We start from the raw sequence: 14,962 nt of genomic DNA on the forward strand, positions 1-14,962 counted from the left end.
GCCTGTCACTAACTCCTGAGCCACAAAGCCACATTTTCTATACAGTGACAGCACCACATTTGGACTGCGGTAGAGGTATAGGTTTCTATGTTTTAATGTAAGCTATGCATTTATAGGCTTAGTAAAAATTAAAGGAACACTTTTTAATCAGAGTATAGCATCAAGTCAGTGAAACTTCTGGGATATTGATCTGGTCATTTAAGTAGCAGAGAGGTTTGCTAATCAGTTTCAGCTGCTTTGGTGTCAATGTAATTAACAACGGGTGTACTAGAGGGGCAACAATCAGGCGACTCCCAAAACAGGAATGGTTTAACAGGTGGAGGCCACTGACATTTTTCCCACTGCATCTTTTCTGTTTTTTCACTAGTTTTGCATTTGGCTATGGTCAGTGTCACTAATGGTAGCATTAGGTAATACCTAGACCTACAGTTGCACAGGTAGTCCAACTTCTCCAGGATTGCACATCAATACGTGCCATTGCCAGAAGGTTTGCTGTCTCTCCCAGCATAGTCTCAAGGGCATGGAGGAGATTCCAGGAGACAGGCAGTTACTCTAAGAGAGCTGGACAGGGCCGTAGAAGGTCCTTAACCCATCAGCAGGACTGGTATGTGCTTGTTTGGGCAAGGAGGAACAGGATGAGTACTGCCAGAGCCCTACAAAATGACCTCCAGCAGGCCAATGGTGTAAATATCTCTGACTAAACAATCAGAAACAGATTTCATGAGGGTGGCCTGAGGGCCCGACATTGTCGAGTGGGCCCCGTGCTCACTGCCTGGCACCATGGAGCTTGATTGGCATTTGCCAGAGAATACCAGAATTGGCAGGTCCACCACTGGCGCCCTGTGCTTTTCACAAATGAGAGCAGGTTTACCCTGAGCACATGCGACAGACGTGAAAGGGTCTGGAGAAGCCGTGGAGAACTTTATGCTGCCTGTAACATCGTTCAGCTTGACCAGTTTGGTGGTGGGTCAGTGATGGTCTGGGGAGGCATATTCATGGAGGGACGCACAGACCTCTACAGGCTAGACAACGGCACCTTGACTGTCATTAGGTATCGAGATGAAATCCTTGGACCCGTTGTCAGACCCTGTGCTGGTGCAGTGGGCCCTGCACAGCCTCTTGTGGCGAGAGTATACAGGCAGTTCCTGGAGAATGAAGGAATTGATACCATTGACTAGCCCCCATGCTCGCCTGACCTAAATCCAATAGAACACCTCTGGGACATTATTTTTTTGGTCCATCCAATGCCACCAGGTTGCACCTCAGACTGTCCAGGAGCTCAGTGATGCCCTGGTCCAGATCTGGGAGAAGATCCCCTAGGACACCATCTGTCGTCTCATTAGGAGCATGCCCCGTCATTGTCAGGCATGCATACAAGCACGTGGGGGCCGTACAAACTACTGAGTACGATTTTGAGTTGCTGCAATGAAATTTCAGCAAAATGGACTAGCCTGCCGCATCATTTTTTCACTTTTATTTTTGTGGTGTCTTTGAATTCAGCCCTCTGTAGGTTGATAATTTTCATATCCATCAAACGACGTGGCATCCTTTTGTTCCTAACACATTACCCAGTCCATATCAGTATAGATATCCTGCAGGATTTTTTTTCCAATTGAGATCTGATGTGTTTTCAAATTTTTTTGAGCATATACTGGATACTGTATATATATATTTTTTTTTTATTTTGTTGTGATGTTGTGAAGAACTGTCAGACTATAAAGGTTTAAATAACATAGGTAACCTAAAATTCATATCTAGTTGAAATGTACTCCTCAAATGTTCATAATCTGCAAAGCTGACATGTCTTATGATTTCCCTTCTAGCTGTTCTGAGAATACTAATTTTATAGCAGTTTACCCTAATATAATTAGTAAAGTTATTCTAACTTGCTTTGTATAATAACAATTAATATAGGCAGTGGACTTCGGGGACAATGGGACTTTGATCTGGTATTCCTCTTTAAATGAAGTTTGCTGTTAAAAATTAAAATGATGCAATATTTTTTCCTTCAATGTGTTGTTCTAGTACTTTGTTTTTTTTTTTTTTTTTTTTTTTTAAAACAGTCATTTTTTTAATATGATAGATACCAACAAATTTTTTTTTCCTGATTGAAAATATCCCTATTCAATGCAGGGTCAACATGTGCTTCAAATATAGTTCCATTTATAAAGTGCCATGAAGGTCAGAGAATTTGTTAGCACACATGAGCACAGTGTATTTTAATTTGTTTTTGCTCCCATGACACATCCATGGCTTCTTTAGGAGAATTCCTTTTTCTTTTCCAGATACAGTATGAATAATATTTATTATGTTAGTCAGAAAGGCATAAGGCCATAGGTGTAGTGAGCTCTGTAATGACAATATAGATTCTCCTGGGTGAATTTATTTACTGTACCTTTTTCATCATTTTAAATGCCATAGCCTTTTCAGGTTAGCAGCAAAGGAGGAAATCACATATGAGTTTAACCACTCACCCTTTAGTTCCCTCAACAGAGTTAGCATTTTTCCATTATAAGACACCTACAAAGTAAGTGACAGCCTTATTACTATGAAGGCTCATAGGGAAAAAATTAAAATGATATTCATTCTATTAAGCATATGTGTAGATGGGAGTACATTAGCAATTACAGCTTAGGATAGATTATGTCAAGTACCAATGCAAAAGTCTTTTGCTAGGGCTCCTGCGAGGTTATGTTTTATGAAGAGAAAATTAGCACTGAGGTGAGAGATTTTTTTTCCCTTGACCATAAGAACTGAGTTGATGAGTAAAGTTTCTCACAGTAGTAACTGACAAGCAGAGATAAATATTGGATGTGAAGTTGTGTCACTTGGCTACATGTTTTGTTTGTCATAGTTTACAGCCAGCAGCATGTTGCTGAATATCCCAAAAATAAAACTAGAGCATAGTACACAGTCTGCACACAATGACCAATGACTGCTGACTTTAGATGAGCAGCTAAAATAGCTTATGGATTATTGCATCTAATGTCTATTCAGTTTATGCCTTCAGAAAAATAATAGACCTCATATAAAGTGGATTGTAGACTGCTTTAAAAATGTATAACTTTCAAATACAACAAGAGCAACAACAAAAAGCTTGAAGTATTCGATTAAAGTAACCAATACTTTCAGTCATCTCCTTAATCTATTTGTAGCACTTACCATATGTCTAATGATTATATAATATTTTTGTCAGACCTTTGATCTTGATGCAATTATCACTTATCAATAGTAAATAACGGCCATTATTTAGTATCTATCCATTCAATTGCATCCATTATTTAATATCTATCAATTCAATGTCTATCCATTTAATTATTTAATGTATATACCTATTCAATCATTTTCAGAACCAACTTTTTCCATTTCTGGATTGCAGTTGCGATGGAACCTTCTTAGAAGAGATATAGTATAATTGCATTAAGGCCACACTCGAGAATACCCATACCTATGCTCCTGTCAAGCATAACTGCCTTACTGCATGCTTTAGGACTGTAAGAGGAAACAGTAGTTAATAAATAAAGTCCATTTGAGCAGGTGAAGCCCATGAAAACTCCACACAGAAGCATCCCAGCCAGGAATCAAACTGAGATCCACATGCTCTGTTTTCAGCAGTTCTACCTGCTATGAAACCATTTTACCCCTTTTTTAATATCCCTTTTCCAAAATTAAATTTGGTCTTTTTATTTTATTTTAATTATTTCTTTTGAAAATGAAATTACAATTTTCAAATTTTTGTCAAAGTGACAGAAACTTATTTAGCTAAAACTGAATTAGAAATAGTACCAGGTAAATTATGTATACTGAACTTCATAGAACACAGGAACCGGTTGTGTGAGTCTTCTTATGATTTAACTGTTTATTCTTACACATTTTTTACAATGTATTCATTTGTCCAGGATGTTTTTCAGATACTTCAGGTATGTCATTCACTAATGAAGTTAAGGATATATCCGTGGCTATGCTTCCAGAAATATCCCTTAAGTGATTCATCATGTAATAATTTGACAAACAGTCAGGTGTTTTATTCATTTGTTTTGCTCTAAGCTGTTAAGTTAACTCTGCAGATTGTTTTTTTATCTGTTTGCCTTAATAATATTCAGATAGTTATTTTTAGTCAGTTTTGTATTGTTACTCTTTTAGCACAAAGTGAGTGGACAAAAAGCAACGCATTTGCTTTCAGTCCAGAGTTTCACCACAGGAATCATGCAAATCTGCCTATGTTGGTAATGACCTTTCCATTGTGCCATTGCCTCACTTGATAATTCTGCATGATGTGAGCATAGCCCATGGAGCTGAAGGAAGCAAGCTAAAAGACAGTTAACCCATTCAAAGGTTCACAGTTTGCTGTTTCCTTGGTATAGTAATCTGTAATATAATAGAGGCTTGGTTTCTTAGTTCTGCACATTTTGTTTTACTTGTAGTTGCTTAGGCAGTTCATTTACAAAAGTATCTATTTTGGCTGTTTTCCATGGTCACACTGAAAATTCAACCTACTGTATACAATAGACTAAAAGTGGAAGGAGGGTTTCTGTACCTGAGCTAAAGGACCAGAGTGCATCATTTTGCAGCCTTTAGAAAAGCTTAATTTTATTGAGACAGAAGCATAAGCTAAACAGACTGCTCACGGAAATAGGCCTTATATTATGTGTTGAAATCAAGATCTAGCTACCTTGGTACACCAGATTATATGGATTTAATAACATTACTGAGAGAGTCTCAGTTTCATTCATTGGACACAATTGCATTTAACATAGTTAACTATTACTTTGTTCATTGTTATCAGCTTTAGTGAGGGGTATTAGTGGTAAGATGCATTTGCAGTAAAGTTCAACTCAATCTGATTCCAGTTGCATCCTGTTTCTACTATTTACCACTTAAATCCCAGTGTGTTTGACAATACAGTATCATGTGGTGCCTTACCCAGAGGATGTGATCCCAATGCAGTAGAGAAAGGATCACATAATTGGAATGAGATTCAGGAAAATGCTTTGTGTAGAGCCTCAGTATTTAGCTTCAAGGGTAGCAGCAGTATGTATAGTTGAGCTTGAATCCATTTTTCCACACCCTCCCCACCTCTCAACTCAAGATTCCTGACCTATTCCTGTAATATACTTTGCAGCTTACAAGTTGAATAAAACTTTGGACCTTAACAATTTCCAATACTATTCCAAGGAGTATAAATAAAATAGCTGTACAAATTTCCCATCCTTTCAAACTTTTTAAATCTCATTTCTATCCATCTTTTCATCCATTATTTTCATCAGGAGTACGGTAGTGGGGAATGCAGTCTACCCTAGCAGCAGTAACTGACCCTGCATGAGGCACCAGGCCATCACAAGGTCCATTTCTAGTTCTGTTCTAACTAATCACTATATTAATTTACAATGTACAATAGATGATACTATTTGCATTAATTAAAATAACAGCCATGATATAGTGTTTATAGTAATTAAAGCATTATTATTAAGTTCAGTAATGTAGATAATAATTAACATACTGTAGATCTTTAATAGCATTTGGGGGATCAGAGATTAATTTTTCCTGTGAATGTTTTTTTCAAATTTCTAAAAGCCCACCCATAGAATTCTATAACTATGTATTGATAGGGCACCCTATAACAAGGCTTGAGGACTGGATTCATTTTACTCTGAAATGGCCATCCATCACATTTTCTTGTGTTCCTCCTTTCATCTTAAAGGAAACATCCTTCAACAAGTTTACGTTGTCTTTGCTTTGGGGTTATTAGGTCTGACAGCTGCAGCAGCTGCCGCAGCTGCAGCCACAAATGCGGCAATTGCAGAGGCCATGAAGGTGAAGAAGATCAAGCTAGAAGTTATGAGCAGCTACCACAGCAGCAATAACCAACATGGGGCAGACGCTGAAAATGGTGACCTGAACTCCAGCGTAGGTGAGTAACTCCTAGACAGTCTCATTGCTCCTCACATTTATGAAGGATGCTGTAACAGAATTAAGGTGAACATCTTTTACAAGAGAAGAACAGTGACATCACCAGCCCTCCGCTGAAGAAGAGCATTGGTGGCCTCTGGATGAAGAAAATGAATATTTAGCTTGCCAAATGAGGTTACTGGGTTTTTCTCTTCTCCAGTAGTTCTGGGAATGCAGAATTCAGTGTTTGTTTTGAGAAGTAGAACAAGTACAGTGAGAAACTTGTTCAGTACATAGTAATGTGAAAAAATGGTATGGAGCTCCAGAGCAGCAGATAACAGAAAACAAATGAAGAATATACATGGGTGTATATAGGCTGAATGATCTTCCTTGCCACTTGTCTTTGTTGAAATGCAGACTTACTTAAATTCCTTATCACTAATTAATATTTACTACCTGCTTTGCCATTCTTTTTCCTTCCATCTTTTTGTCTCTTTTTCTTTTTAATAATGAAATAACATTTATGTCAACTGGGTTACAGGAAAAAATGTAAATTAACATTAAATGGTTTGGCACAGTGGGAAGCGCAGCTGCCTTGCAATCCGTCATCATCCGTTTAAATCAGCACATAGATGCTGTTTGTGTGGATTTCTTCCAGGTACACTGGTTTTAATGTAACATACCAAAAGATATGCAGGTTAGGGTAACTGGCGATTCCAAATTGGCCCCCGGGTGTGTACATGAGTGACCTCTGCTAATGTCAGGTAACCTGTCCAGGGCTGTTTCAAGCCTTCTACTTATTTCTTTTGGGAAAGGCTACAGGCCCACCGTGACCCTGAATTGATTTAAGTGGGTGTGTGAAATTGCTAAGTTGATAGCAGTCTTGCAAATTGTTTTAAATGTACAGTTTACTCATTATAAATCATTTTAAAAAGTCGTCGGTAGAGACTGACAGAAACAGGATGTTTTCAGACAAGCAGAAGCAAAGACACAGTATTTGTTTAAACGTGCAATCGGAAATTAAACTGGCACACACAAGAATTTTGCAGCCCACAGTTCAAAGCATATTTGACATATTCCAACTCAGACAATCAGTTTCATAGTACATTACATTAGGTCAGGTTAACCCTATTAAGTCCATACTGAGCAGACATCTACTGCAAACATTTTCTTCATATAATTATTATTGGTGACCAAAAGTAGTCGTTTAACTGCTGCATATCCTAATAAACTGCTAAACCTTTAGCAATGTAAGCTTTCTGTTGCTGTAGGTTTTTTTTTGGGAATAAAATCACATTAGTTTATTCATCCTTTGACCCTGCTTATATTCATGCAACGTTGTGGGAAACCTGGGTCTATTCTGGCAGCACTGCACTAACTCTTGATAGGACAACAGTGCATCCCAGTACACATCTTTATACTCATTAACACAGAGCAATCTTTGGGTTGAGAAACAAAGGATTATGTGTGGAAAAAAACTGCCCAGAATATTGGTAAAGTGTATCAACTTCTCGTAGAAAGTGACTCAGTTGAGAGTTAGAGCTAGGACTGTGGATCAGTGAAGCAGCATCTCTAACAACTTACACCATGCTCCAGATTCAACTGAAAATCTGTTACAGCATGTGACTGTTTAAACATGTCACCCAGGTCCATAAATACTTAATCTTTTATTTTTTCATTTTTAAGCTTAAGCACAGTACAAAATGCAACAGAGATGTACTGTTGATGTAGAGCACCAAAGTACAGTACATGGTGAAAAATGCTTGGTACATGTCTAAATTCTAAAGAGGTAAAGTTTTCTCACAAGTTAGACTAACATTTTATTTGTATTTCAGTTAAGAATGCAATGTATACTGCAATTGATCATTGAAAAGTCTAACAGTATATGTATATTGTGTGCTTTGTAAAGGCAGAGCAATGCACACTGCTCAAGGCCTTATGTTTGCATAGGAGTTTAAAACAAGATTCCATTTTCCTTTGCTGTCTGATTTCTTCTTATCAAAAATGTAGAATAAAAGTTGGAAATCATTTGCTTAATATGAATGTATATATGGTGGTGTGATTTGATGGACTAGCATCCCAGTACTAGTGTCTTCTGCCTTGTACTCATTGCTACTACGAATATGGCAGTATGGGTTGGGGATGTAAGCTCAGTCTGTAGATAATCAAATAAAAATTAATAAATGGGAAAATGTTTGAACTGAACACCAGTATTAAATGAAAAATTCAGACAAATACATTATTATGGATAAAATAAAGATAAGCTGTTTTTAGTGTACCAGTAAATTTGACACACAATTTCAGAATTCCTTATATGTTAGTAAAAAAAATATTGTGCATTCTGAGAAAAATGAAATATAAAATAAAGATTGGTTAAACTTATTTTCTTGCTATTAATGTTTTATAAAGCTATGTCAAATCACAACTAAAAAATAATTCAGATTTTACTATTTAATGTACAGCTTGCAGACTGGAAGGGGGGACATAGTGCCTCATTGTTTGTAGCAATTACTGCTTCCGAATATATCTCATCAGTACAGATCTGTTACTTGGCATGACTACATCCAGCCACATGTAGCTGTGAATTAATAGCGCTAACCACTGTGCCAGTGTACTACCCTGCACAATAATTTAAATAATAATTTGAAAGTCTGACAAAGCCTATTTGCTACTTTAATTCAGGAAATTATCAACAACTGTACTATGAAAGCCGATAGCTAGAGAAGGCTGACTGGAACAGGACTGGCAAATTTAAATTTCTAAATAAGGATATTTAGTAGTGTCCAAAAATGTAGTCATATTTTTATTTGATAGTATTTTATATTGTATTCTCTGCTATTACATAAAACTCTACTTACGTTATTGGCTAATCAATGTCTAAAAGTCCAGTTAACATTAGCTATTGTAATTCATCTTAATATTTGGCTACCATAATTAAAGGACAGAGCAACTTTAGTGATATATCCCAAACAAAAGAGAAACCAGTTATATTTGAAAGGATGGACCCAAAATAAATGCCAGCAAAGGAATTATTATTTATTTTAAATCATTTCAATTCAGTTTAGTCTTATTTGTTGCACTTGTGAAAAATAATTGTGCCATACAGTAAGGAGAAATATAGTACCGGTATTAACAAAGTGCATGTAATTTTGAAACACAGAAATACCATGTGATATACAGCATATGAAAAATATATATTAAAATATTTGTCCAGATTTCAATTGGCAAGACGCTTTCTGAATAGGATGATGGTGTAGACAAATGATAACAAATTTATTGTCAGAAAAGAAGTTCATCATATGAGATAACACATCCATTCCAAGTCAGACCAAAGTCCAACTCTAATAAGCATATATTATGCTAAAATAATGAAAGTTTGTCCAAATAAAGAAGCCAAAATGAAAACATTACTGCAGAAACCAACTCTCTAAGTTGATCATGTATGTGCATTAATGACATATTGTCCTACTGGCCCTGACTTCCTGTCAGTTATTACTGCTTGAATTATGAAGCAACACAAATTCTGTATGTCTCAGAAGAAAATTATTGGGCTTCTTTGAGGGAAAAAGTAATTGATTAATTAAATAATTAATTAGCTAAAAATAAACACTGCAGGCTCACATGACTGGCTGTAGGTTTTGTTGGTATTGTAATTTGTACAGATCATTATACCTGATCCCTTAGGTATGTGATGTGTGATTGTGTTGGTTAATCAAAGTGACCAGATTCCTCCATTTAGGGCATCCACTTTGAAATCACCTTTAGCTTTTTAACTTCTTAAATATCTTTTTTTAATATTTCTGGGACAAATTAAATAATCATCAAGAATAAATGTGAACACAGCAATATTACAGTTGGCACCTCTTTTTAAGGGTTTATTAATCGATTACCTAATAGTTAATCAATCAGTCCATTTCTGCTCCAAAAATACAGATTTTTTTCTTAGAGATGAGGAAATAATTTTAAGTATTATTATCTTAGGCATAAAATGTGCTGTATTTGCTCAAAACAAGATGTATTACAAATGCATTTAAAAATGAAACTGCATGGGGAATGAGGTCATAACGGCAAGGAAAAGCGAGGCTAGGGGGTCACGGAAATAAAGATAAATGTGAATAAGAGCAGTGAGGCTATGTCAATGAAGCTAATAAGAAACTGTTTTATCTGCTACAATTTAAATTGTAACCTTGAGCACACAGTCTCCCACTAGAATAATAATTCTAGTAAAACAGCCACTGAAGGTGCAGAAAGTGAGGCATTAGCACTTTGAGTAAAATATATGGCAGTGACGCCTTTCTCCTCCATCCACAATCAATTGGATTCTTTTACTTTAATATTTACTTGCACCGATGAGATGCTAGTCTGCATGGTGATGAACAGTCTGCCACTGGCATTTGAAGGTGACCTGTCACTTCGTATGGACAAATCTCTCGCTTGCAGAAATGTACAAAATAAATCATTAAAGCAGGCAGCCTCTCATTCCTGGATTTAAATCACCTTAGATTTATGATTTGAATTAATGCTTCGTTTGGTCAAAGAAATGGTTGCCGAGACAAATGATGTGGAGTACTGAAGCCATCCTAATATTGATTACTGGATGTCTCTGCAATCTCTTGTTTATATCAAGCACTCTCTTGTGACAGGGTGGCCGATATGAACCACACAGATGATAAGGAGAAAAAAAGAATGTGCAGGCTGTATTCAGCAAAAAAAAAAAAAAAAATGGGGGAAAAAGAAAAGAAAATCGGCAATGCTTGCTATAAAAATCCCAAGCAGCTTACAAATATGAGAATTATTTTACTGTATTGTTTAATCTGGATTTTCAAATGTATAAAATCAAATTCTACATTCTATTGCAGACTTACTAATTTATTTGAGATCTCTCAAACAGTTTCAGCAAAAGTATGGTATGTAATTCTGCCAAATACAAACTTTGCGTGTTCTGTTTAATGGCAAATGTAAGCCTCTAATTCAACCATGCAGTGCAATTATCCATATTTTGTCAAGTGATAATGTGCAGAATGTAGGATGAAAAGCATTTCGTGAACAATGAAAACTAGCTCAATATGTTCAGATCCTCTTTATATGGAAATGAGCCACATGTGTATTTGTTTGGTTTATGAGGTTGGCTTGTGGTAGATGCTACAATCCAACCAGATTTTTTTGATGTGTTTTCACACATAAAAGTACAGACAGTACAAGTTACTAGCTAGTAGATTGATAAAGTCCCACATCATTGACATATATCACAGAGGTTTAGAAAAAGCAATACTTCCTCAGGCCACCGAAAAAAGATAGGGTCAAACAATAGTTGCTGGCCTGGTTTAATACAGCCATCATTCAAAGCATACCGATATCATCTATAACAGTCTACTACAGGAACTCAAGCAGCCTTACTCAGAAGAGACTGGAGAGAATGTTGGCAGATGCCTCCAGAGTGTATTGCATGCAAATGCCTCTCAGTGAATTCCTTATGTGTTAAACACACTTTGCAATATTTAAGATAAAACATCTTGAAACACCTTTTATAGATTCTCCCTTCAGGAAGGCACTATATATCACAGGCTGCAAAATATACCAGCTTAAGAAACAACTTTTCTAATAGTGCAGTCATCATATTAAACTCTTTTTTTCTTTTTCCTCCTTAAAGGAATCCATCACTGGTGTTCATCACTTGTGAACACTTCAGATTAGCAATGTGTTATCTTGTCCATATTAGGCAATTAATCATTAATATATAGTGACTACTTTGAGCTTTAATTTCCTGTGTATGGTAGCTCATACCACTAGCTTTGGCTCATGGCAAAAAAATGAGATGCCTTTTCAGATTTTTCTTTACATGTTCATTCCAATTTTAATCTAATCTTGACATGTTCAAATTCTGTCTGATTATAGGAAGGCAAAAAAGTATCCAAGTGAATCCTTTTTTTCTGCATATTGCAGTGAACAGATATCCTTACCAGGGCTTGCTTTTGCTTTGCACAGTGTTACAGGGGAAATTGTCTCCTAATTTTTTTGACACTGACAAAGAAAAGGTGACCATTTAGCGAAAGGCAGGTGACTGAAATTGGCATTTTATCTTTTCTGCTGCCAGCTCATCTTAACTTAATATGTTCTTATTTATGATTTAATATTTAGTATTCAGTTGTATTTAAAACTACATAAATATTGGCAAATATATTGTTATATTTTTTGTTTCTATTCACATATTGTGTTTTTGTGTTCAGCACTGAATTTTATTTTTCATGTTTTGTTGCTTGTGTTTTGTCAAAAAAGTCATACTCTGTTAGGATAAATTCAATTGGTGAAAGTGGTTGAGAAAATGAATGGAGTAAAATGTTTAATATAACCTAGAGAATTATGAGAATTAAACATATAAATGCAAAATGTGTACCTTTGACTTCAGCAGCAGTATACAAATCTTAGGACCACATAGCAAACACTATACAATCTTTGAAGGGTCATTGAAATTTGAGGTAAAAAAAAGTTTAATTATTTCCTAAAGTAAAATTTCAACAAACAGTTCTCTTACATGAAATTACTGTAAAAATTATTTTTGCGTATGTAAACCATTATTGCGTATTTTGGTATTCTGGTCTTGTCAGTCACCCAGTACTGAATATAATGATCAGATTTGAAAATTATAGAAAGATATACAACAACATAGCATATCATCATTGAATGAGTACAAGATTTTGAACAATATTTAACAAGGCAGATTTACAGATAAGTATTATAGACAAGTGATCTGGATTACATTGTTTCCTTCTTTTCAGTTGCAGTCTAATTTGGTATAAATAAAACATTGCTATTAGCGACTTACATTATCCAATATTTTTTAGATGCTGTTTCAAAGCAGATGCAGCTTGTCAAAGTGAACATAGGTTTAATTAAACATTGCATTTATAAGGTCGGTGTTACACTACACAACTATAAGTCAGAGACTCTGTTACATTTACCTACTGCAGTTGCTCGATCTCATCAGACTACCTGACTAAGAGATTCAGAGCATACCTATTATATGACACCCCCATAACTTTAAAACTTAGTATCGCAAGCTTGCTTCCTTTTGACATCCAGTTGATAATATGCTGCCTGACAGGGCTGGTTGCTATGCAGATATTTTCCAAGAATTGTGAGTTTAGCTGCAGTTACAGTCCATTTTTTCCTTTTTTAATTCTGTCAATTAAGAGAAGAGACAAGCCCCTCTTCTTTTTTCAATGTCCAGAACTTTGGTTTTCTTTACATTATTGCAGCTGCATTTTATACATTGTATTTCTGGCTGAGCGGCCATTGGTTATCAAGTCTCACTTGCACAAGAGACTGCCTCATGACTGCCTGTTTGATTTTGTCATGGAGATTTGTAAACACTGGGTATGTCACACTACACAGCTGCTGGTCAAGACTGTGTGCATAACAGTTTATGATTCGCTAAGATTATAAATGAAGGCTACAACTGAAACTGATTGGAAAAGTCATGTAGTGTGACATGGGCTTAAGTGCTCTTTACTAGTCAATAGTGCAGACTGCTTCATAATTTACAGTTTATGTTTAATGGATTTATTAAGTTTTAATAAGTGAACATAAAGAACACTGATTCAATGCAGGATTTATGGTGTTACAGTGTTTAGTCTTGGATTTTTTCTTTATTATTTTGTATTTCTCCCAGTGCTCTGGCTTATTCCTTGTATCTTAAAGTTGCTAGTTTGACTGGCCTCTCAAAATTAAGCTGGTATGAGTAACTTAGTTATGTTAGGGTGTGTGTGCCCTGTGATGGAATGTTGTTTTCTGCCTTGGACGTGATGTAGCCTGCATAGGCTCAGCAACGTTGTGACCATGTTATTCAATACATGGAGGGAGAAAATGACTAAAAAGGTGCATTGTTTTGTAATTCTTCTTCTTAACACCCATTACACCTGGAGCAAAAATTAATGTGCATAAATAAAAACAGAAACTGGCAATAACCAGTTTGTAAGGTAGCAGTACTAACCTCTGTGCCACCTGTTTTAACAACATTCGGTTACTTACCTACCTAAGACCAATGCTGCCAGCAAATTGTACGAAACCTCCCGTTTTGATTTTAGCACTGGGGATTTGTACTGTAAATATGGTGACTGCTTTTGCATATAGATACAGCAGTGAGTGGGTGGATATAACGATAAACCACTCACAGCATTGATTCCACCCTTTGAAGGCCTCACAACATCCAAATAATACAATTAATACTAAAAAAACATTTGATTGCTTTAGTCTCTTATTTTTTTGTGTAACTGATCTCTATGCTTTTGTGAGTTACAGTATTTTGCAATAACTAATAGCACTTGCTATTGATTTAGAGTGTCTGTTCAGAATTGAAATGCACTAAAAAGCTTATTCAGTTAACTTTGCCTAGCCCCTCATTGAGCTCTGACAGGATACGTGTAAAATCTCCTTCATTTTGGCTTAGATCATCTCAGTGTATTTACCATCAGAACCATGGTCATCACATTCTGATCTCAGTTTTCTGGACACAGATCACTTACAGATATAGCAATGATTCATGTTGAACATTTTTGGCACTTGTGCTTACCGAGTCGTGGCCCTGGTTTGAACAATACCAATAACCTGATTGGTAGGAAATGAGCTCATTCATTATTTAAAGTAAAGCGCTCAAACAGCTGGTTCCTGGAAAGTTCATTTGTTTGTATCTTAATTAACAAAACAATATCAATGGTTTCAAATTGTACTTTTTTATATCATTGTGACATTTTGTTCCAGACAGAGGCAACAAATTTTGCTTCAGTAGTCCCAGAAGAATGGTGTTTATTGTAATTTTTTTTGTTTTAATAGAGGCATCAAGAAAAAAAGAACTGGTTGAAAGTGAGACCAGACCCTCACTGGGAGACAAGCCTGATGCTTTTTAGATTTATTTTTCCATTATCGCATTTGTCTGATCCTTATAAATTTGGCATCTGTACAGTATGTCCAAATTTTTAAAAACTTTACTTATACTTCAACATAATGAGGTAAAAACATTTTAAACCACTCAGAGTGAATAGCTAATGCCATTGAACCTAATTCTGAATTACAATCC

At 35.9% G+C, this 14,962-nt stretch overlaps 1 protein-coding gene across 9 annotated transcripts in view; it reads left to right on the top strand.

Moving 5' to 3' along the window:
* Positions 1-14,962, top strand: part of LOC114650151 (dachshund homolog 1-like) — a 448,999-nt gene that overhangs the window by 207,970 nt on the left and 226,067 nt on the right. For 5 of the 9 annotated variants that reach the window (XM_051927162.1, XM_051927161.1, XM_051927163.1 and 2 more), the window contains one exon: positions 5,750-5,911. The exons of the other annotated variants lie outside the window; for them this stretch is intronic. In XM_051927162.1, the coding sequence (XP_051783122.1) occupies positions 5,750-5,911 (162 nt within the window). The remainder of the gene's footprint in view (positions 1-5,749; positions 5,912-14,962) is intronic. 9 annotated transcript variants of the gene reach the window in all.

The sequence above is a fragment of the Erpetoichthys calabaricus genome, chromosome 4, assembly GCF_900747795.2.
Source record: "Erpetoichthys calabaricus chromosome 4, fErpCal1.3, whole genome shotgun sequence".
Lineage (NCBI taxonomy): Eukaryota > Metazoa > Chordata > Cladistia > Polypteriformes > Polypteridae > Erpetoichthys > Erpetoichthys calabaricus.